At 44.5% G+C, this 25,762-nt stretch overlaps 1 protein-coding gene across 1 annotated transcript in view; it reads right to left on the bottom strand.

Moving 5' to 3' along the window:
- Nucleotides 1–25,762, bottom strand: part of ZBTB34 (zinc finger and BTB domain containing 34) — a 66,026-nt gene that overhangs the window by 18,128 nt on the left and 22,136 nt on the right. The window contains exon 2 of the mRNA XM_069241775.1: nt 15,899–15,953. Within this exon, the coding sequence (XP_069097876.1) occupies nt 15,899–15,908 (10 nt within the window). The 5' untranslated portion in view covers nt 15,909–15,953. The remainder of the gene's footprint in view (nt 1–15,898; nt 15,954–25,762) is intronic.

Here is a 25,762-nt window from a genome sequence, read left to right as displayed (position 1 = left end):
CCTGGAAGACGGGCCACCCAGTGGCTATCTCCCGGGACTTTGAAAGAGCATTCAACACACTAAGTTTGTCATACCAGATGCAGGTCCTGGAGTGGTTTGGGGTTGGTCCAAATTTTTTGCGCTAGGTGAAGTTGTTATACACCACCCCACAAGTGAGAGTTCGCATCGGCACCCAGATCTCCCGCTCATTCCTTATACAGAGTGGGGCGCAACAGGCTTGCTCTCTCTCACTGGTAAGCTATGGAAGCCCTGCAGCATAGCGGTGAGGCAAAGGCCCTGACTGCTGTGTCCAAGTTGGAACGCACTGGCACACAATGTCATTATATGCAGATGATGTATTGGTTTACATGCGGGATGTGACGGGCACTTTCCTAGCCCTTTACGGCGTGTTGGACCATTTCGGGGAGGCAGTTGAACTTAAGATAAATTGGGGGTAATCCTGTATCTTCCCATTGTAGACAGCGAGCATTCCGCACCAGTTAAATCTAGATGGAGGACGTCTCCTGAGGGCTCTTGGGACCTTCCGTTATCTAGGGGTCAAGATTTATTATACAGAAGCTGACAATAAATGGTAATCATGTCAGGGCCCTAGCCTCTATCTGACAGTCCCTATCTTTCTGGACACGTCTCCCCCTTTCTCTTAGGGGCAGGGTGTCCATAGCCAACATGCTGGTCCTTCCCAGGCTCCTGTATTTCTATGTGGCGCTACCCGTGTCTCCCGCAAAAACTTTATTCTGGACTCTATGGTGCCTGATAATGGCACTCACAAGGGGAACGGGATGCAAGAGGGTGTCCCTCGTCATGCTTCAGTTCCCTTTGATAGAGGGCGGCCTGTCGGTGCCTGATATGGAACGTTACTTTGCGGCAGCCCAGCTGAAATGGCCGATGCGCTGGATAGCTGGCAATCACACAACAGAGGATGACATGGTTTGAGCCGACCTGGGTGGTAGAGGGGTGCTTGAGTGACTCCTCTTCTCTGACTCACCCCTTGGTGCCCCTGGGCTGCTCACGCGGATCGCAAAACTAGTTTGGAACCATTGTATCCAACCTAGACAAACACCAATGCCATACTCCGCACAGCTCCCTTTGTAGAGAGTACCCCAGCTGCAACACCTCCGTCATGTCTACAACTTCGCCCCATGGAGGGAGAAGGGGCTCACTCTCATAGGTGACCTATATAGCGATGGTTCATTAAGTTCCTTCCCAGATCTTATAGGTTCACATGGCCTATACACTGGACAGTTTCTCTCACATACCTCTGTAAGAACAGTGATAGGGGAGATTTGGAGATGTATCCCATCCGAGCCCTTACCCCACTGTGGGCTACACTGCATAGTGACCCTCGGCAGGAGAGCGGTTTCAATCCTTTATAGGGCGCTGCAGGAGGTCAATAGTATCCCCCACCCGCGCAGTGAAGCTAGATGGGATGACTGCCTGGGCTTTAACTTAACAGACAAGCAGTGGTTGATTACCCTGGAATGGGTGAAATATGCATCACGCACCCCCTGACTAAAATACTCGCAATTCAACTATACCCACCACACATACCTCACGTCCAGTCACCTCCACAGAATATTCCAAGGCACTTCATCCCTTTGCCTGAGATGTGGTCACAACATCACTTTTCTTCAAATGAGAGGGAGTGCCCGCTGATTTGCACCACCTGGTCCCAAGAGCTACAAAACATTTCGAAGCTAACAGACACACTGCTCAACCCAGACCCACTCCTTTGCCTCCTTTGAGGAGAACCAAGCGGACCAAACACTATTTAAAATTTGTAGACCTTGTGTTGATATTGTTCAAACGGCTTACTGCCATGTCTTGGAAGGCGCACCAGCCTCCCGCAATCGATAACTGGTTAAGCTTAACCTCACACTGGGCCACGGCGGAGGCTAGTGCACTGGCATAAGACTGTAGACCACGGGGACGGAGTGGGCTAACCACGCTCTGGGACACTTACTGGTTGAAGTTATCAGATAAACTGGCATTCAGCACTGCCAGAGATACAGGTACCAGTAACTCACCCCCGGCGCGGAGGCACTGACTCCAACCTAACCACCACTCCTACTCCAGCGAGGGCTTTGCAATACTTCCTCTCTACCTGACTGTGACAGTGAAGGTGCAGTCGACAAGGCCCCTGTATCCCGGCCGCACAATTAAATGCATCCCTGATATACCCCACCACTTTCTCCACCATATTGGGGGCACCTCCTTGACACGCGATAACTCATGTGATAAAGCTTTGATCTATTTCTTCAGCTCTATGCCAACCTAGACACAATTAACTGTTAATTACCCCTCCGTTCTCTCTCCTCCTCTCCCTGCATGTTTGACAGGGTCTTTTCAGGCAAGTTATGTAATATAACGAAATTCTGTTTATACATTTGTCACGCTGCGGGGAACGATGTAAGTTGCCGTCCTCACTGACTGTAGTGGACAATCTACATATTGCCGTAGTCACCGTTACTTGGGCTGTCATATGTATTTATCTGTATCAGATTCTTTACCTTTGGCTGAGATGCCGTTGCGTATGTATGCTTTCTGACTAACCTCCTATGTACTTTACCAGGCAGACACTTGCTTGTTATCTCCTTCTTAAAAAGTCAATATAATACATTTTTATAAAACAGAGAGAGAGGTGAAGTATCCATTCTATTTTAAAGCCATACAGCCTACATCTGAGGTTTGTAAATTGTTGATACAATCAGGATAATCTGAATTCTTTTAAAGAAAAAAGCATAAAGCTCATGTGAAGAATATGTAACCCTACAGGTTCAAGTATGTGTCCTATTAGACAGGGCCGACTAGTCGTAGTATTAGAAGATTTCATAATGTAGTTTGAATTGCTTGCTCTATCATATCAGCAGTACAACAAAGCAAGATGGTTTGTGTTTCTATAGCTAATCTGAATGCTGACTGGGAGATACATTCCCAAATGGACTCTACTTCGAGGTCATAGATGGCGCATGATAAATACTAAGACCAGGATTTCAAAGCAAATAAACATTTTCAAATATTGTCTTAATGACTCGTTTTAATATTCCTTCTTTGCTTTGTGAACAAAATACCAGTATTTCATCAAGTTTGTTTTGCATGCCTAGCTTGGAGAATTAGACCAAATTCCAATGATTTTTGAACTCTCAAGGTGTTCCATGACACACAAAAAAGCTTTGAAAAAGTACTGCACTTTATTAAGTATTATCATTGCCAAGTGTCATAAGAATCCTTGATGAAGATATATTACAGATTAATGAAATTAATTATCCCGGGGGACTTATTTATAAATGGGGACCTTTTGATTACCTACGAGGTTCCCCCTAATTATATGTAATTTGAAAAGCACAGGACTCACAAAGCTTTCCATTTTACATGCATTAAATACTATCAGATAGTACAAAAAAAAATTAGTGATCATAAATTGAAACGTGATTCCATTTATTTACAACATATGAAAAAATCCTTTTTCGTTTACCACAATATTATGATTTTCTAAAGAAGAATCTGTAGTCATTTCGATTCTGATTTTACTTTTTGAATTGACGGTGCCTCAGCAAATGTTGATGTCACTTGTAAATTTAAGGTGGAATCAGAATAATCGGGAGATTGATTATCTACTTTTATAGTGTTAGCTATTGTTGATGGTTTATTTCTCAAGGGCTCTTGGGTGCCCATGACTGTGTAAGTTTCAGTATTTATTTGGAAGATTCCTGAAGCGTTCTTAAGTGAAGCCATAGCATATTGTGATATTTTCATCACAACTTAAATGCTTTACGGTTCCCTCCATTGTACTGATGGGATGAAGTATTGTTTTCCATAGTGTGTCAGAATTAAGTTGTTCAGAGCTAGGATTAGATAATGTTTCAATGAGAATACCATTGCGGGAATGAATTCAGGTATCATGAGATGCATTTTCCTGGGAGGACTTTTAACTTCTATGCAAATATAGGGTGAACATTACTGTTCCCTGTTGTTGCTCCCCTTGTGGATATCCAATTCTTGGAGGTATTGTTCCTTAGAGCCATTATTTGCTTTTCTTAGTTTTTTTCTTCTTCTCCCTACTAATGGTTTAGTAAGTGAATGTGTATGCCACCATCCTGCTGATGCACAGAAGGAAAGAGGACTTCTCAGCAGATACACAGGCAACTTACATTGAAAGTAACTCTGAAACCCATATCAGTTTCTGCCATGAGGAAAACCTCAATCTTAACATCATCTTCATTAATGATACCAAGATATTTACAGAGCACTAAGACCTACGTGTTCGAAGACCGGACAAAATCAGTAAAGCTAAAATGTGAAAGCTGTTAAAGCGCCTCTAAAATTCATTAGCTGTTTCTGGCTTAATTGTTTCAGAAGTGCAATCGCAAGCAGAAGTGCAATCGCTAGATTTCTGATCTAGATTTTAAGACACAACACACAACTCTTGTCCAGTGATTTTTGGTGTGTCTAAGAAATTATTTATTACTGGTTCAGAGTGTTTACTGAGTCATGAAGAGGTAGGTAAGTAACTGAGGGCTGAGGCATACCGAGAACTTAGTTGTAGGGCAATGGTCTTGAATCTAACCCTTCCTTATATTAGCAGCCAGTTTGTAGGCCTAATAGTTGGGGAAATGTGGTAGTACTTTGAGATATTAGTGAAAAATGTAACTGACAAATTTTGAAAGGCTTGGATTGTGGTCAGGTTTTACTATGTTATTTGTTTGGAAAATCATTTTTATTATTACAAAGCACTGCAATATGAGAGTCCTTTACATAGAACAAACAAGAGTTAACAGTAATGTATCATAGGAGGATGGATTAACACGTTAATCAGTAAAGCTGGTTAGTAACAATCAACACCTAAAGCTGATAGGGTATCCTTTGGAGGAGAGAACAGTCCTCAGGAATCAGAAGGTGGCAGTCAATGTTAGATATCCTTAGTTAGACAGAAACAGCTCAAAGAGTTGAGATTTTAGGTGTTTTTTGAGGATGTCAGTGTGGATTTTACTCTCAGTCACCTTATAGTGTGTGCCAAAGGAGTGAGGCAGTACCTGAGAAGGACTATTGCTGGACATATGTGGTTGGAAAAGCAGGTATTTTGAGCAACAAGGTTGTTTTCACTTCTGGATTCTCTGGTGGCCCCAGACCTTTTCAGTACGGAAGCATGACAGGAGCTGAAGTGAATGGCTATGTTGGCTGGACTTGAACTTTAGTGCGGCCTCTAAGGGAAGCCAAAGAAACTGAGAGAGGAAGGGTGTGATATTGTCAAATGTTTTGGTTTTCAGCAGGAAGAGATTATTTTGTGGGAAGGGCAATAAGACCACATTTACTAAATAAAGTCTAGCAACAATGAGGGTACGAGTTACTGCTCTGAGAAGTTGAGTGGATAATAGAGGTTCAGCCTAGTTAAGATATGCATGTAAAAATCTGCTGAATTGGCCATCATACTTACAAAAAAGAATCATGGAGGTTTTTGAGTGTAAAGTAATCCCAAAGAAGAGAACGTGGTGAAGTCTGATGGTGATTAGTCAGGGATGTTCAGTGTGTGAATTAGATCTAGACAGAAGGGCTTCTTGAACCACGGAGAGAACATTAAAAATTGGTTTTTTTGCAGGTTTGAAATCAGGTTATTTTCAGACATCCATTCTTGAATCTTCAGTAGGACAGACTATAAAGTGAGATGCCAAACAAATTTAGGGTACAACTTTGTGTTGTCCACATATTGGTGGGCGGACACCTCCCTGCCTTAGGCAGATTTCAGATAGTGGTTAAACACATACTTTTTAAAAGAGTGAGTGCCAGGTGAACGAGTTACTTACCTTCGGTAACGACTTTTCTGGTGGATACTTTAGCTACCTGTGGATTCCTCACCTAATGAATACTCCCACTGCACCAGCATTCGACGGAAATCTTCTTCCTAGCTTCTGCACATCGACGAGGACGTCACATTTGCCCACGCGACGCCGTCTGACGTCATACAGGCAATAAGAGGTCCTCGCCGACGTGCCAACGTCAGTACCAACATTTTTTACGTGCCTGAGAACAATAATCCAATGAGATGAAAGACAATAGCAATATTTCATGACATTGTAAACAACACATCATTGCGAGAAGATGGACCACTAATTTAATAAAAATCTTTTTTTTTTAAACAAGTAAATAAATATATAAACTAAATATATATCTATATAGATATATACAAATGCGCATATATACATAATCTACACCAATCCTCAAAACCAAGAGGAGCACACTCAAGAATTACTTGGTTCGACCAAACAGGCGGGTGGGACCGTGAGGAATCCACAGGTAGCTAATGTATCCACCAGAAAAGTTGTTACCGAAGGTAAGTAACTCGTTCTTCTGATGGATACAACTACCTGTGGATTCCTCACCTAATGAATAGAGTCCCAAAGCAGTACCGTGCTCGGTGGTGGGTGCCTGAATGGTCAAACCAAGAAATCCTGCAGCACTGACCGTGCAAAATGGCCGTCCCTTCTGACCTCAGAGTCCAACCAATAATGCTTCGCAAAAGTGTGAAGGGACGACCAAGTTGCGGCCTTGCAGATATCGACCACAGGAACACCTCTGGCCAAGGCCGAAGTGGCCGACTTAGCTCTGGTGGAATGAGCTCTAATACCATCAGGAGGATCCTTCTTTGCCAAAGAGTAACAAATTTTAATGCAAAGAACAACCCACCTGGAGAGTGTTCTCTTGTGGACTGCCTTTCCTCTCCTCTTTCCCACGTATCCGATGAAAAGCTGATCCTCCAGCCTGAAATCGTTCGTCCTGTCTATGTAAAAGCTTAACGCCCTCTTTGGGTCCAAGCAATGTAGTCTCTCTTCTTCCTTTGAAGGATGAGGCGGAGGATAAAAAGTGGACAGAGTAATTGTCTGGGCCAAATGAAGGGTGAAACAACCTTCGGGAGGAAAGCAGCCTTGGTCCTCAACACCACCTTATCCCCATAAAAAGTTTTATAAGGGGGTTTTACCGATAGAGCCTGCAACTCACTCACTCTCCTTGCAGATGTTATAGCCACCAGGAAAACTGTTTTAAGAACTAACAATCTTATGGGGCAAGAATGCATAGGCTCAAAAGGGGACCCCATAAGGAAATTTAGGACCAAGGACAAATCGCATTGAGGCATAACGAAAGGATTTGGAAGAAATTTATTCATAAGGCCCTTCAAGAATCTAAGTACTATAGTAGATTTAAATAACGAAGGCTGGTCTGGAAGGCAAATGAAGGCTGACAAAGCAGACAAGTAACCCTTAATAGTAGCCACTGCACAACCCCTCTGAGCTAAAGACAAAGCAAAAGATAAAACATCTGACAAATGAGCACGTAAGGGATCAATCTGTCTCTCTCCACACCATACCACAAATTTAGACCACCTATTAGCGTAGATAGATTTAGTGGAGTGTCGCCTGGCCGCTAAAATAACATCCACTACATCAGGCGGGAGAGAAAAGGAACTCAGGTTGCCCCGCTCAATCTCCAGGCATGAAGGTGCAGACTCTGGAGGTTGGGGTGTAAAACCTGCCCTGCGACTGCGAGAGGAGGTCCGCCCTGAAAGGGAGACGGAGCGGAGGGCACAGTGAGAGTTGGAGAAGGTCGGAATACCACACCCTCCTTGGCCAATCCGGAGCAATTAAGATTACTTGGGCCCGGTCTTGGCGAATTTTCCTCAACACTCGAGGAATCAAGGGTATGGGGGGAAACGCGTAAAGCAACTGGTCGCACCAGGTTCTCTGAAACGCGTCCCCCAACGCTCCTTGCACCGGATACTGGAGGCTGCAGAATAACGGGCAGTGCGAATTCTCCCGGGTGGCAAACAGATCTATCCGAGGAAACCCCCAAATCTGGAAGATTAGACGGACTTGATCTGGATGGAGACGCCACTCGTGGTCAGCCGAGGAATGGCGACTGAGACTGTCCGCACGTACATTCAAGACCTCCAACACAGGTTCCAGCAGCGCCTCGTTAAATAGCAAAAGAGGTTCTGCTGATGTAGAGGCCGGATGTAAAACCTCAGTCAGCAGATTTTGCTTCACCTCAGTTACCGGCAAAGGCAGTTCCAAGAAGTTAGCTGCCTTCTTTATCACAGCATGAAAAGTGGCCGCCTCTTCAGTATACTCCCCTGGAGATGACAAGTCCCACTCAGGGGAAGTATCAAGGCCACTAGCTGTGTCCAGCCCATGAAGACCCTCGCCAGAGTCCTCAATTTCTCCTTCCTCCAGGACCTGCTGATACTCTTGTTCTTCCAAGAGACGGAGAGCACGTCTCCTCGAATGCAGCCTCTCCTCAATCCTCGGCGTCGACATGGCGTCAGCAGATGTCGAAGAACGACGCCGATCACCGGATCCGCCCGACGCCGGGTCAACAGGCACCACAGGTAGCTTCGGCGCCGAACCAAGAGTCGGATAAAGAGAAGACTGCCTCGGAGTCGCAGAAGGCTCAGACGGCGTCACTGGCCGAAACACCGAAGCCGATGGAGCTGAAACCTCCGGAGCCGAAGCCTCTGAAGCCACCGGAGCAGACACCGGCACCGAGCCCACGTTCCCCAAGGGGAGTAAGGGCATGAAGGGTGCTGGTCGCAGCGGAGCCGGAGTACCCAAACTGAAAGACAAAGGACCCGAAGGCCCAGCCGGTGCGCCACCTGGAGCCATCTGCTGAAAGATGGAAAACATTGCATTTAAAAATGCAGTATTATCGGCTCCAGGGGCCGGAAAAGCCGGATACTGGGGTGCCTGGATCGAAGGCGACACCGGCCTCGACGTCTGCAACGTCGGTGAGAACATTTGAGGCTGTGGCACCTCAAATACTGAAGGCGGCTGGCCCGAAGACCCGGGCGAAGTCGGCGAGGCTGGAGAAGGCAACGGCGTCGATGGATGAGGAGTGACTGTGGGACTGACTTCCCAAGTCTTACGACGCCGAGTCGATGGTGACCTCGACCGAGACCTCTCCTTACTCGACCGGCGCCGCGATTCCTGATGGCGCCGGGAGTCTCGATGACGCGATGAGACTTCGGCGAGGAGGATTTTCTATGGTGCCTCTTCTCCTTTTTCTTCGACTTCGCCATAAAAAGTTTGGCCTCTCGCACCTTCAGGGCTTTCGGATTCATACGCTGACATGAATCACAGCTGACCACATCATGGTCGGAACTTAAACACTACAAACAGTCCGAATGTGGGTCCGTAACCGACATCTTGCCCCCACACTCTCGACAGGGCTTAAAACCTGACTTCCTCTGAGACATAGTAATCTTAGAGAAAAAAACACAGCCAAAAACACACTGTAACTGCCGAACAGCAACAGTAGCTCCCTCGAAGATAACCGTTTCGAATGGCACGTCAAAAAGGGAACTGACGTTGGCACGTCTGCGAGGACCTCTTATTGCCTGTATGACGTCAGACGGCGTCGCGTGGGCAAATGTGACGTCCTCGTCGACGTACAGAAGCTAGGAAGAAGATTTCCGTCGAATGCTGGCGCAGTGGGAGTATTCATTAGGTGATGCATCCATAGGTAGTTGTATCCATCAGAAAGAAATCTTATTGGCCACAGCAGACAACACAATTAGGATTTCATATTTTACCGTCATCTATGGAGACCTGAAAGCGCCTTGATAGATGGGATTTGAACCTCTTGAGAACAGGGGCTCAGACTCGAAAATGTTGATCAGGTTATGAGATCAAACGTGTGTGGCAATGGTGTCAAATGAGGCCTCAAGGTCAAGAGGTACAAGGAGGCATGAGTCACCACCATCGGTAATACGATAGATGATGCTGAGGATTTTGAATGAAGCTGTTTCTATTCCTTGGAAACATTTTAATAAAGACTGATGACTTGCTAGTAGGGTGGCTCTTCTAATCTGATATGTAGAATTGAAGACAGGGACATTTTTAAGAGCTTTTTCTCAACCAGGAAGGTTGCAAACAGGTCACTAGTTGGAAGGAACACTAGTGTTGAAGTTGGATTTCTTAAGTAAATGGTTGATTAGACCTAGTTTTAATGTGAGGGTGAAAAGGGAAGTGTGTAGCATGTTAGTGCAATGGTAAGCTTTTCCTTCATCTTAAGAGGATGCATGAAAATGCCCATCAAAAACACGTCTGAATATGATACAGCATCACACCTCATAGCATATATAATGCTCCCAGCAAAGAAACTGATTGGGTTATCTTTTGTACTGTGAGCTGAAGGAATGTCATGAAGCATTATACTGATTTTTAGATCTGTTTGAACTAACTGTTCTTAGAAACTCCAAGTTAGGAGAAAAAAAGTTGAAAAGATATTACAAAGCTACTTCAGTACTTAGGCTTTCAGGTGTAGCTAATAAAAATAAGTAATATACTTTTCCTTAATCTACAGAGAGGTGATTTCACTACTGAGAAAAAGTAAGAATGCTGGCCCAGTCAAGTTACTGAAGGCCTGAATACTGGACCTACTGTGATAATGTTAAGGTTATTGGAAACAGAAAACTCATCTTGATTAGAATTAATTTCTAGACAGCTAAGGGGATGAAAGGAGGAATCAAACATTGACTGACCTATGAGGAAGATATTCCAAAGCAAATCTTATCATCTAACCCGATGCTGATGGCATTTAGGGAGAGACAAAGAAAACTCTTTGGCAAATTCAAATCCACATCACTGACTATGCTAATACCGCCTTATTTCCCCAAATGGTGTGTTCAAGGTTGCAATGGTGGTGCCACTAGCATGTGCATTAAGTGCTAGGCGCCCACGCTGGGGAGTACAGGTTAATGGGAGGTTGCACATTGTGTCCCTATACACAGACGATGCATTAATCTACCTCAGCGAAGATGGAGACAATATACAAAACTTGATCGCTCTACTGGAGGAGTTTGGTAGAGCTTCAGGTCTCAAGATAAACTGAGATAGATCCTGTTTGTTCCCTCTAATGAAATTGCCCAGCGGAAAATGTATTGCACTATCTACTACTCCTCTACCCCGGCAATTCAATACTATTAAGCATTTGGAGGCTTGCATTCATCATGCAGACAAAGATCTAGTAGACAGAAATGTAGGATGTGCATTGGCTGGTACAAGCACATCGATGGCCTTTTGGTGTACCGTATACTTCCCGGGTGGCTATATTTGTGTTCTCAGTGTTCCCAAAGGTGCCCAGCAGGGGCTTTTTTCAGGGAGCTCCAGACTCAGTTGGTTATATTAATTAAGGGTTCAGGAAGGTGCAGGACAGCCATCTCTAAAATATATGCCCTTTTAACAAAGGGTGGATTGGGGCCACCGAATAACGAGTTCTATTATGTTGCTTCTCAACTCCTGTGGCCGGCATGATAACTGGGCGGTCATTGCACTGAGGAACTGGGGAATTGGTTTAAAGAAGCGCGGGAGAGGGCCATACTGCAGTGGTTATTGGGGTCAGTCTCAACTGTAGCTAACAAGGAAGAGAATGCACTCAAGAGGGTGGCTAGATGGTGTTGGAAAGCTTAAGTTCATACAAGGGGCAGACAGATTCATTTTGCACTAGCCCTTCCGTTGTGGGCGTTACCTGGCTGAAAATGCTTATTGACACTTTACAACTTGCGCTCCTGGACAGAACCGGGGCTCATCACATGAAGGTGATGGGGGTGTTTGCTGACAGGATGCTTTGGTGTTTTAAAGACTTGACAGAATCCAACAGGCTGGCTCCTGCAAAATTTCTCCTAAACTCTGCACTGCACGTTAGCTTTACTGATTTGGAATAGAACCCATGATGCCCCTGATATGTCCACACAGGCGGGCCAGAAAGGCAGTGACATGATTATACAGTGCACCACACCAATGTAAGAGGGTCCGGCTTTCCGCACAGAGAAAAGCGGGAGACCAATTTTGGAGAAGAATTGACAGACACTAAATGGACGCAGTGCTTACACTCTGTTAAAAGCATTTCTGTTAATACACAACTAAAATGTGAGCAATCTGACTACCTGAACCGTGCTCACTTGACTCCAGCTTGGTAGTACATTCCTTGATGCTTCTCACATGTGCCCAGGATGCACCGAGGAGGATGCCATTTTTTACTGCATGGTGTGGCTATGTCTGGCCACTGGTGGTTGTTTGGAGGAAGTGCTGGTGCATACCTTGGGACATAGCAGGCAGACAGATGTATCTGAAGAGACTGAGGCTGGTGACACGCACAGAAAAAGACTAGAAATATGAATAGATTTATAGATGTGGCCTTAGTACTGGCCAAATGGTGCACTGCCATGTCTTTGAGGTCCCTCCCTGCACCATCAATAGGGTTTTGGCTTAGAGACCTAAAGACAGGGGTGAATGCTAAGATGGACACATTATTTTAAACCAGCCTTGTTAGTGCAAGGTGCTCGCTACCTGTATACTGGGACATGTATTTGAGATAGGCAGAGGCTAAGCTGAACGAAGGACCACCTTGAGATGCGCCTGGCATCTTGGAGAATAGTGTATGCGCAGGTGGCGATCACCACTGCAATGCAATTAGACACACTGTGCTGTTGGCAGAACTTTTGATATGCTCTCGGAGTTCAATTTAATACCAGTCATGGAGGTTATAGAGAGCTGGGTAACCTCCGCACAACCCGCCACCCGCACTCCTTTGAGTATACCATTTCTTACCTTGCTGTCTTCTGCTGAAATGTTGTTTATATCTTTCACATAACCTGTAAAACTCTAGTATTCTTACAGCATTTGTCGGTTTGTATTGAGCTGCATCATTTAATATTAATGACTGTTGTAATCCTCAGGAAGACATGTTGTAGTGTAATGTCACTGTTACGCATGTTGAAAATTACAACAAAGGGCCTGATGTACAAATACTGCATATAGTGACCTGTATTTTACAGACAAGTGAGAATTATTGCCTACCCCCTATGTACTAATGGGTTGGGTTCCAAATTCCTATTCAGCGTGGGTCGCAATATGAACTACCTCATGAATATTAATGTGATAGATTTCCTGGGAGTGCCACTCTAAGTTGAATCTTAGGTAGGTTGGGTAAGGAGGTGAATGCGCAAATATGCTGGACAAGTCCGCTCTCTAAATCCTTGGGCGAGACAGCAGATGCAGGGGACCCATGTTTTTTCTAACGCTGGTAGTTTGAAGTCGATTACTGCACTCATCTTCTCCATCCCCAGGAGGGCCTGGAATTTCTATAACCATTCTAACTTCGTTGGGCTATTATCCCCTCCCCCCATTTAGCGGGAATGTCATGCTTAGCAGCGCAGGGTGCTAGGGAGACTGCCCGTCCGCGTGCAGAGGGCAGTGCGTAGGTCATGGCAATGGTAAGGCCTAGTAAAACAGAGATGGAGAAGCGAGGAATATCCGTGTTGTAGATTTAATAAATTGCAGTGCTAACTTCGGACCAGAAGTGCTGAAGTATTGGGCATTGCCACAAAATGTGTTAGTGTATACCGCTGACCGCAGTGTCTCTACCAGTGCTCATTCCCGCTCAGTTACCACTTAGCTAGTCGAGCAGAGGTATAATACCAGTAATGGGTTATTTTAGAAGTGTTTCTTTACCCCTGACACAACAAGCAGATGTATGTGCTCTGTGTAGTATGCCCTCCCATTCTTTTAGGGGTGAAGAGTTGTTCACACTCTAGCTCCCACCATCTCTGAGCTGATGAAATCTGTTTAGTGGATGTATTATTAAGAAAGGCATAGATATCTGCCAGTAGACTCTTGTCCGATAGAGGGCTCAGAAGCCACTTTTCAAAAGGCATAAGAGGACGCCAGGCATACTGTCTAATTTGTGGTTGGGTGACCGAATGCTTAATTGCAAGGTACTGCCAATAGACAGAGAAGGCAATATTATAATCTGATTGGAGTTGGGGAAAGTCCTGTCCCGATCAAAAAGTCTCCACCCTCCTGAAGTCTGTCAATGTAGGAAGGCCGTTCCTTGATGTGCAGGAGGGAAGTCTGGGTTGCTAAAGGTGAGTGTCTGTGGTAAGACAAATGAGGATAACTGCTTCAATACTCTGTTGTACTTTATCTCATGTACACATCGCCGCCCGAAGCACTGGTGAGATATAGACCCTCACAGGTCTTTGCACCTTTGGAAGCCAGGGTATCTTCCAAATATGGATTCCGGCAATGGCCTGATTAATAAAGCACCAGTGTTCCACCATTCTGGGCCTGGACAATTCCACCATGTAACGGAGTCGTGCTGCTTGGTATTAATGGTCTAAATGGAGAAATCCCAACACCCCCCCCTCCTTTATTGGCAAGTAAGTTTGTTGCTTAGCCATACGCGCCCGACGGCCGTCCAAAATATAGGACTCCAGAAGGTGATGCATTTTTCCAAGCACATGATGGGATGGTTAAAGTGGGAGGGTCTTCATGACATATAATATTTTGGGCAGAAGAGTTATTTTCACTGCCGCTAATCTCCCCAGCCAGGAGAGAGAGTTTATTTTCCAAGATTGCAAGTCAGCTCTAGCTGTGGCCAACAGTGCAGCGTAATTGCGCTCCACAGTGGTCTCCAAATATGGAACTCCTTGTGTAGCCGAAAAGGAAGTAGCATGGCATAAGGGCTCTATCTGTGTGTGTAATAGTGAGGCTCAATATCTGTGTTTTCTGAAGGTTGACTATGAACCCAGTTACTTTCTCAAATGTTTCCAACTCCTTTATCAGCTGTGGGAGAGAGGTAAGCGTTTGAGTGACAGTTATCATTACATCGTCCACGTAGATGGCAAGTTCATGGTCCCTGACCCCCACGTGAACCCATATTATGTGAGGGCTGCACCGTATCTTCTCAGCGAAAGGCTCTAAATATAACGCGAAGAGAAGGGCTGAGAGGGGACAACCCTGATGAGTGCCACATGTGATAGAGAAGGTGTCCGATAGTACACCATTGGCCCTAACTTGTGCCATAAGGGCATTTCTTTTTTTTCCCAATGAACCAATTTGCCAATATGGGCGTCATGTAAAAAAAGAAAGTTAACTTTTTCTTTGTGTGTTTGAGAGTTGGCATTGGACCCCTGGACCTTGTAAACTAATTTCGGTCAGAAAGTGTTGCTACATCTCCTTTTGTGATGCAGAGATCACACCCCTTCCACATAACGACTCCTTATGTAGTCACATACATTTTAGAAGTCAGTATTAATTTAATATAGGGTTTGTATATATTTAAAAAAAGCGTTGTTTACAGTTTCTAAGGCTAAAGGTTCGAAACTAGTTATGTAGTCTCTACTATTCTTGTGGCTATGGTGACAACCCGACAATATTCAATCTTGCGCATTTTCACATGCCCTGCGTTGAAGTGGTCTTACAGATCATGTTCTATTCCAATCACTCAAGTGGCAAAAGGTTTTCTGCTCAGAAAACATCAACTGTTATCATCATGTTAAGCAACAAACCATAAAGGAAATATTCTTGCACACCCTATTCTCAATATCACTTCAATATCTTTTCGGTGCCAGACCAGACCCTGAGAAGGAGATGTTTTAATTCAATACACTTCTGGACAGGCTCTTTACTTGACATGCATAATGTCAACAAAAGCTAATCCCCCCCAGGTAGGTTGCCCCACAGGAAAGACTGGAAATTCCATGCCAAAGTAAGTTTGATAGGTAGCCAAGTCAAAGACCGAAGATAATTGTTCTACCCTGGTTATGTTAAACAGTTCACAACACTAAAAAGAGAATTCCATAAAGATATACCTACAGTACCAGCTTGGGCAAACAAAATTAGACTGATTTCTCAGCCCTGCCCCTCCATGCCACTCTATCCCTCCAAGCTCCAACAAAAAAGCAAAAACAAACTCTAACCAAATACTGGTAGATTCAGTGCCCTAAATTCCAAGATAACACTGGTCATTTCAATGCAAATGACCACGTAAGCATAGTTTCTTTTGTATTCTTACCACTGGAATTAAGATTAAATTACAAATGAAGTAGATATACTATACAAGTCTTTCTTACCTTTCTGCATTTTGTATTCCTGAGGTATTCACATCCACAGCTTCAATATATTTTTCTGTTATAAAAGAACAAATAAAACCTTATGAAGCGACAGAGTATTAGAGACATTAAGCAACTTATTGAAAGACTCTTGTTAAAGGGGGAGTAGAACAAAATATATTTATACATTTAGATCAGGTTAGAGACACCAGCATTAGTTCACTAGAGACTGACCAAGAGAAAAGCTAGGTGACATGAAAACATTAGAAAGACAAAGATCACAAACTTGACAGCTGCCTCCGTGACCAACAGATTCAACAGTGATACGTAAAGTTATATTGATGACATTCTCAAACTGTTGTACATATTCAGCACCGTGAAGCAAGAGAAATTGTTCTATAACGCAGTATATTGAAAATAGTGTTCTTGTCAACACAGTTTTCCCTTTAATGCATAAATATTTTCTTGAACAGAAAAAAGAAACCTATGGTACAGTAGTATCTTTGGGATATGTTTTACCATTTCATCCAAGCATTTTTTTTTAATGCTGAAAGAACATTAATTCGGGAACATTCTGGAACCAAAATGCACACATTTACAAAAAGTATATAAAAATAAAGAAATTACAAATATTAGGCCGGACACCAAAAAAAACGGACATAGATATAGGATGGTATGGGATCACGTTAATGGGCTTGAAAGATCCAACACTGAGGCCATCAGTTTAACAGTTAATGGTAAGTCTCCTCTGCTGGTACAGTGTATTCAAAAGGTCAAAGAACTTGGCAATGAAGCTGGATTGGAACACCCAACATCCAGTCATGAAATTTAGAGGATGTTTAGAGGTGGAGGGTTCTCTAAATTAGAAAGCAAAATGACCATGCCAGCAACATTGAGAGACCAGACCTGGTACCACTGGGTGGAAACAGATGCTTTATCATCAATGGTTAATGCGGGAAAGAATGTTCTGCATTTCTTCTGAAAGAGAATCTTGCACAGCGTGAATTAAAGGCAATCCTAGTCTACGCTAATGATAGATTTCTGCAGTATCTATATTTATACGCTTTGTTGCTGCATGGCTACACTTGTGCTACACAAATACACACTTATATACACACAAATAGACCTTACAATCATTCCTACACCCTGGAAACAAAAAAATCAATTCCACAGGATTAATAATAGGAAATTCTTTGTAGAAATCCAACCTTGGAGGCATGAACCAGGAATCCAAATATGGTGATAGCATCTATATTTTTGCTAGTAACTTTGTATCCATGGCACGCAGCGAGATAGGTAATAATAAACTCGCAAAATCAGGGAAGTACCTCACAGGTTCAGGAATTAGTAAACCAGAGCGGTGGGCATAACATCAGGATACCTTAATATAGACCTCACAAAGAGTTAGTGACAGCAGGTCACCCTACTGGTGAAAGCAGTCTTCTGGAAAGCCAGCTAGGCCAAGAGACTTGCATGTAATTCTAGAGCTAAAGGTTTCCAAATTTGGTTGAGAAACTCAGTATTCTTAAAGAGAGAAAAACTACCTTAATTGATGGTTTTAGTATTGTACTGGATAACTGTGACTGGTCAGTTTACCACCACTCACAGAACTTCCTTATTACTACTGTAGATAACCATTAAAATGGCTATGCCACCCAAATGATAGGAATTTTTCATCTTGCATGCCTTTTTGCCCTGCCAGCTTGACTAGACCACTTTGAGAAATGCACTGTTCTGTAGGGGTGGAGGTACCCTGTGCTGTCTGAGATACATTTTGATGTGTGGGTTGAGAGATAATAATATATGCTATGCGGTTTGAGGTATGCCATCTACTATATAGGGCGAAACATCTTCTCTGCTGTAGTGTGGGTTAAATAACACCATGTGATCTTCAGCCTGAGAAGCATTCTAAGTTGCAGGAAGTGAGAAGCACAAGTAACCCCTTATTTTGAGAGATACCCTATGGTGTATAAGTGGGCAGATACACAATAGAGCAGTGGTTCCCAACTTGTGGTCCGGAGGGCCCTGTGGGCCTACGAAGCCTCTTAAGGGGGTCCGCGACTGCTTAAAAAATTAAATAATATTAACAGATTAAGGGGGTGATTCTAACTTCGGTGGGCGGCGGAGGCCGCCCTCCAAAGTTCCCCCACCAAAATACCGCTCGCGGTCGAAAGACCGATGAGGGTATTTTGGGATTTGCCCTGGGCTGGCGGGCGGCCGCCAAAAGGCCGCCCGCCAGCCCAGGGCAAATCAACCTTCCCACGAGGACGCCGGCTCAGAATTGAGCCGGCGTAGTGTGAAGGTGCGACGGGTGCAGTGGCACCCGTCGCGTATTTCAGTGTCTGCATAGCAGACACTGAAATACTTTGTGGGGCCCTCTTACGGGGGCCCCTGCAGTGCCCATGCCATTGGGCACTGCAGGGACCCCCAGGGGACCCGCGGCACCCCCTACCGCCATCCTGTTCCTGGCGGGAGACCCGCCAGGAACAGGATGGCGGTAGGGGGTGTCAGAATCCCCATGGCGGCGGGAAACCGGCGGGAGACCACCGGTTTCCCGCATCTGACCGCGGCCGAACCGCCGCGGTCAGAATGCCCTGCGGGGCACCGCCGGTCTGTCGGCGGTGCTCCCGCCGACCCAGCTTCCAGTACTGACTCAGTAGGGGGTCTCTGTGATTCAGTGATGATAAAGTGGGGGCCTACAGAAGTCAAAAGTTTGGGAACCACTGCAATAGAGTATGTTTGGGGTGAAAGATAACCAAGATACATTGTGCAGGGTACGCTGTCAGATACCCTATCCTGCGTCGGTTTTCATGTTCTGCATTGGGACTGAAAGATGCAGACTCCTTTCCAGGTTTTTAGGTATGTTGAGATTATCGATGAGTTGAACTGTGTTACTCACTGCGGAAAAGTTCTGAACTCAGCCTGTTGGAAGTTTACTGTAGGTACTCCTATTTTTGGGGGGAGTGAGTGATGTTTACAAGAAAGTAGTTATGTGCATTTGTACGTGTTTCATGTGGTTAATGTGCTGTGTGTGAAGAGAGTGGTTAAGTTGTGTCTTTTGCTTTTTATGCTGCATCAGGAGGAAGGGGTATGTTGTATACAGTGATGCTGTGAGTGTTGATGCCTGTCCAGAGTGGATTGTCTCTGTATTTTGGCTGTTGCAGTCAGTGGAAGGGAAAGCATAAAGAAAAAGCTTTAACTTCTGAGTGTCTTGGGCAGCTACCAACTAATTTACTTTCCTGGAACAGGATATGTTCTCTTGAATCACTCCTAGAAACAAAATAATTTAAAAACTAATGAAGAAATTAACACCAAACTAGAACAAGCATTTGCAATACAATGGGTCTTGCATTTGTTCGACTTAGAGCTATTAGCTTCGCAAAGTCCTAACAGGACTTTTCTTGCACATAAATTGAAAATAAAAAGTAATAAAGTTTTACATAAGTGAGCCAATTTAAAACTCTACACCATGAGCGTGAAGGAACACACAAAAGGAAACAGAAGTTTGCTCGCAGTCAAACGTATCACAAGTTAAGCAATTATCTATGTAACAGGGTCAATGTCATGCAAAGCGCTCGACTACTGCCCAGCGAGATCACGCTGCGTAGGAAATAAAAAGGAAAGGTAGACTAGAAGCCATGCAGAAAACATGGAGCCTCTTATGTTTTCAGTAGTTTACCAGTGCTGTCGAGGAGGGCTAAACACTGGAAAAGGCATGACATGCATCGGCATGCCTTTCACAAATGAAATCAAGCTAATTTTAAAAGGCAAGCCCACAAACCAAAAAAACTGATGGGAGTGATATGGGTGTGTTTAAAGGCCCACAAGGAGATTGCAACAGGGGCCAGAGCAATTGCTTGCTCGACCCTAAACAGGACTCTTTCTGAGTGGCGTTCTAATTCATTGACAAGTTTGGTTTAAATCCATTCAGTAGTTTTTGGTTGTAGCTGAGAGTACAACTGTCAATCGCAGATTGAAAGGCAAACACCCTCTCCATTATCTTTTTTTATCAACAGATGGATCTGCATGAAACTGGGCTTGCTAAAACATACCAGTAGAAGCTAGATGACAGCCGGATCTCATGCAGGTTCATTCAATGGCATAATAATCAAAACAGGAAAAGGTGTACTTTCTGGCTTTTTTGAGACACTGGGATTTACAATTTTGATATAATATCAATCAATATCTTGGGCTATTGAGCCACCTTCTTTCTCACACTGAAACCTAAAATAATTTCATTTCTCTACCATACAAAAAATTGTGTTGGCAAACACAGCCTGCGACCTCTTTTCCACAGTGTTGCAGCAAGCCAGCAAACTTCATGAAGTTAATCTGAGATTTAGATTGAGGCCGCAGGCTGTTTCACTAACAGTAAAGGCCGCTAGGCATAACTACATTGATCTTTAATTTATCATAGGGTACCCTCAGTTATGCTCTTATGAGGCATAAGTGCTTTGAAAGTACTCAATCATGTACTAGCATGAATCATTTTTTTCTTCAGTGAAGTAGCCTTATTCTGAATTTACTGAGGGCCATGAAACAATTGGGCTCCTTTCCAACCCAACCCATGGTGAAGGGCTCTAGGGCAAAGCAGAAAAGCATTCTCATCAAAAAGAGTTAATCGCTGAGTTATTAGCAACAGAACAATTATTGTTCAATTTATTTTAGACCATGTCATGTTGGAAACATTAATTTACTCTGTGGTTTATTTTCATTTATTTGCTCCCGATTGATACAGTGATATATTTGAGTAGAAACTGGCTTTCATATTCACAAAAAGGCAGGGCGTTCTGTCAAAATCTATCTCCTAAATTGTTTTATTTAAACCTTAAAATTAGAAACAATTAGCCTACAAATAGATTTCAATAGTTCAAATTTCACCCGAGCATGTATGTATCTGAGAACTAAATGATTCCTAGCAACCTGTAACCGTGGTGCAACTAGAAACAGAGCTCATTGTGTATTGGGTGCATTTACAAACAGCTACTGCTCCAACTAGGAGGCAGCAGAATACGTTGGGTCAATGGCAGAGTCAGTAGGGCACATAGAAAACCTTAAACCGGCAGAAGGAAAACACTATCCTATTGTGAGTGGCTCAAGCAGAAGTAAGCCAAGTTCACCTACAAACCCCCAAACAGCACACCACAACAATGGCATCTACCAAGGAACAATAAAGTCGAATAGAGCTCCCAGCCTAGCAAAGTACAGCAGATAGGTACTAATGAAAGGAACAGCACCTCAAAGACTTAGCCACATAAGAAGTGGGATGTCTTTGTGGTGTCCAGTGAGAAATATGTGAAGTAGCTGAAGCTAGCACAGATAATCAAGGTGAGGTCAGAAGGTACACAATATGGGTAATGGATCCCACTGTGGTTCTAGTGACACACATGACCCCCAGCAGAGAAATGAACCCAATTTACTCTCACTTTCCGTAAGGAAGGGTTGCAGGATTTCTGTTGTTCAAGGAGCCAGGGAAATCCAGGGTGGTTGTTGTAACTTTCCACAAAATGACTGCTGGAATGGAAATGTATTAAACTGCTAAACTATATCAGTGGTGTGTCTTGATTAGATCCATGCAGGTTTTCTTACGCACAATACACTACAGATGTCACACTAGGGTGAAAAAATTCAAATTCCTTACATCTATTTGAGAGAAAAACTAAGTAAAATGAATAAAACAACAAATGTCTTACAGTCCTGCGTTCCATAGTTCTCCAGATGAAAGCGGTAGGCAACAAGTATACAGGGTCCAATGTTGTTTTATAACTACCACAACAACAACAAAAGTAGTTGTCAGTTACAGTTATGCTTTGCTACACACCAGGTACATGCATCCTTCAACCTCCTAGCAACTGGCCCTACCTCTTAGCAACAGTCTCTCCACATCTAGAGATGTTGTACAGGAATCTAGAATATCTACACAGAACAACACTCTAGATTCCTCTGTTAAAGGTATACACCACAACAAATCCCACCCTTAAAAATACTCAAAATACATTTAATAACAGCCTACTGAATGCGATAAGAACACACCCAATCAGTGACTCTACACTAGCACGATCCCAACTTCACATGGTCAGTTTTCATCTGTTTCTGTAGGTATGAGGGACACACCTATACACCTGTGGTAGCATGTAGGAATAGCAGCTGGAAGGACTTGTCAAACCCCACAGATTCCAGAGCTTCCCCCAAACAGAAACATACCATAATTCTGTAATTTTAGCCAATGTACACCATTTACAAGGCATCCTGGATAAGAAAATGTGGTTGTATGCATGCAAGTCACACTACACCCTGGACTTTCCTGGGTGTATAGTTTTTAAAAATATCTGTGGTTGGGTAGGGATTCCTGGGTACCAGGCAACCCTGTGTTCAACTACCATCGCTCCTCATTTCCTCACAAAGATTAACATTCCAAGGAAAAATACTGCTAAGTTGCACTCTGGGGCCTATCTTTGAGTGATACGCCCATCCACAAAAAAACAGGAACAGCTTTTATCGTGAGAAGTGTGGAAATCTTAAATGATAGGACTTTAGTTAATTTCCACAGATTCTGGATCTTTCCACCCTTACCGAAACAAGGCAAATTTGTAAGGCATATTACCACAGACTCTCATGGATGACTAGGTTTCAAAAATGCTTTTGGTTGGTAGGTTCCCTTAGGTGACGGCCAACCCTAAGCCCAAATACAGCAGATACCCACATCTCCAGTAAAACTAAATTCAAAGTAAACATTTTGATGTCTCCTTGTTGCCTTTTGGACCTTTTCTTTTACGATTTTATACCCACAAAAGTGGGATTTTGCTTTTTATCTGGAGAAAAGTGAGAGCACAGGATCATAGAACATTTGTTAATATCTGTAGGACTTCTCTCCATTTGTGGCTTCCAAATGTAAATCAATGTGCCACAAAGAACACATATTGCAAAATGCCTACACTATTTCTAAACTCATATTCTTGAGAACATTTCTAAGTGCATAGCTTTCCTTCACACTCATTTTTCATTCATTACATTTTACATTACAAACTCATGCAAGGTCAATCACAATGAAAAATCATCATAAGGCGCAGCTCGTTGATGGCTCTAGGAATCGCATGCTTTTTTGTCAACCGACAAGCACAATATATCCCTGTGACTTGAAGAGTTTGATGGATGTAACAGTATATAAAACATTTGTAGATCAGCTATAAGGGCACTATATTCCAGATAAAATTATAAATTCTATATTTTCCAATATCTTTTCATAAATTTTTAATTCAAAGATTGGTTTCTCTCGGAAAACAAGGAGTCATCTTCATGAATATCTTTTTCTGAATTCAGAATTTGTTTACTTTTCAGAAATGTACAGCTTTCTGGGTTCTCACAATTTTTTTTCCAACAAGTTGCCAGCAGGCAGAAGCTGCATAAAACAAAGTTTCTGAAGGCTAGAAAGAGGGTTCTCTTAGCACAGGAAAACCTTTTACTGATGCCATTTCAAGAACAAAACACATTTTTCTTACACAACACCTTTTCTTTTTTTTTTACAATACAAGAAACTGCTTTAGTTTAGCTACTTTCTCTGTCCCGTGCAGAGGAACCTACAAATCCTGGCTACATTTAGAAACAAAGGACACAAATTTGTTATCTCTGTGGAAAAAGAACTGTATTGACTTAAGCACAAACTGCTCTAAATATCAAAATAAGCACTGGTAAACCAATAGGAGTGGTGTTGGCTATTAGCCTTTAGGCTTTATTGCCTGGAAATGAAAGCAAGTTCTTTTTGTGTGGATGTGCTACTTGTGAAAGGGCAGAATGCCATCACTCGTAGTGATGTTCGTAATTGGCTGAAGTAGACTAACCCACTGCTCCGCCTCCATGCTCTATGGGCAGAAGAAAAATGTAATGTTACATTCATTGACCAATCGATGAAGAGGGCTGGTTGGATGCCCTATATCCAAGTATCCATCATAAATTTAATTTTAGTAAAAATCAAACGATCTTGGCTATCGCCAGGGGCTTAGAAGGGCTCAGAACCTTGAAGTGGATGGAGGGAGTAAGAGCCTTTAAGAAGTAAACTGTTAAAGGCTTTAACAGTTAAGAATAAGGCCTGAGTAGGGGTGTGGCCACAACAGCAATGGAGCAAGATTCTTAAATTGTAGCTCGACACCGCCCGCTGGTTCAGGCACCTTGTAGCATCCACCCCTGCAAGGTCCGGCATGCCACTGCGTGGCACTCTGGAAGCACTGGGGGCCAAGGGGCACCAGTTACAGGGCCAGTGACGTCTGCCGAGGCTGCCAGAGCTGGGCAGGTTGCTGGTCACGGCCCAGGACGTGGCTGCTGGGGGAGTGAGGTAGATTCGCTTCGAAAGCGTGAGGGGCCAGGAGGAGTGCTGAGAGGCCGGTGGAGCCGGGTGAGTCCTATGGAGACACAAGAGAGCGGCCACAGGAAGATGCGGATGACAGCTAGGCGGTGTTAGGCCTGCCTTCCTGAGGTGGCTGCCATTTTGCCTCAAAGCTGTGCCGGGGCCCTCCACTAGCTGCCGCCCCTGAAGAGGTGACTGGGGGCCAACAAAGAAACTAATGGCCGGAGTGGCCAGAAAACATTCAACAGTGACATGAGAACTGTGGAAAAGCAAAGAGTGACCACTGAGAAGAGCTGGGATCGTGGCTGCAAAGGAAATGTCTGCCAAGCTAGGGAGCCACGGATCAGCGGGTGGTGTTGTGGTCGGGCCCCGAAAGGCTGCTGTGGTGTTTCTCCTCACCAGTGGGGACCTGCTGGATTTTTGGGGCTTGAGAGGCTGTTGGAGGCCCAGTGGACTAGCTTCTGCTCGGCAAGGCAGAGTGGAGTGGAGTGGGCTTGCCAGCCCTGCATGGTCTTAGGCAGTGCATGGCCGTCGGAGTGCAGAGCTGGCCTGAGGACTACTAAGCATGGAGAGAGGCAAGAAGGCCCAATGGCAGGGCCAGACAGACTGGTGGGATCCCCCATGGCCCCGGAGTGCCCTGAGCACAAGGGTACCCCTTTTGAAGGCAGCGTGGGCCTTTTGAGCGTTTTGGATCCAGTGGCGGTGCTGCTTTCGGCTGTGTGGTGGGGACCTGAGGTAGCACTCCTAGACCCATCTTGGTTAGCTCACGCATAGGTGAAGTGTGCGCCTGAAGAGGCACTCTGTGTGAGGGTGGTGCTTGATCCCACGCCCCTCCCTGGCCCTGGAGTCTGAGACCCGGTAAAGCTCTGGCTGATATCTGCCAACCTGGGGGACTGTTCAGCTGAAGTGCCTCACATGTACACTAGGCAGGAGCCTGTACTGGACAACCATGTATACTCTTTGTTGGACCTGAAGGGTGGGAACCCTCTGAAGAGAGGGTGGTGGCTGCTGGGTCATCCTGTGTCTGGCAGGCAATCACACGGGGACTTGGCCTGCAGGCTGCTGGCGATGGTAGGCAGTAAGCAGAGAGGCCAGGAGTTGGCGAAGGGGGCAACCGTGGCAGACCACCGAGCTCAGGCATGGACCTAGAGTCACACACAGCCACAATACTAGCAGCTATTTCTGACACAAAAGACGCCTTAAAGCATAAGATTGAGGCGGTGGTGGATGATGTGGGCCACCTGTGGGTGAACTACTCCATACTGGCTGAGCGGGACATGGGGGTGGAAATGATAGTAGTTTGGCTCAACCCCTCAGTGGCAGATCATAAGGAGCATCTGACTCAGCTGAAGAAGGAAATGAAGGCTCCTTAGCAAGGGTGAAAGACGCTAAGGGCCGCTCCTGCTGGAACAATGTCTGAATGGTGGGGGTTCCAGAGAAGGCAAAGGATCCTTCAGTGAAGTTGCTCGCTGAACGGAGGTAGACCTCTGAGCTGGGGGGGGGGGGGGGGGGGAGTACAGCATGCAGCAACATCAGTTCAAGTA

The sequence above is a fragment of the Pleurodeles waltl genome, chromosome 6 (genome assembly GCF_031143425.1).
Source record: "Pleurodeles waltl isolate 20211129_DDA chromosome 6, aPleWal1.hap1.20221129, whole genome shotgun sequence".
NCBI lineage: Eukaryota > Metazoa > Chordata > Amphibia > Caudata > Salamandridae > Pleurodeles > Pleurodeles waltl.
The sequence above is the reverse complement of the archived record's forward strand: the minus strand, read 5'-3'. Positions and strand labels throughout refer to the sequence as shown.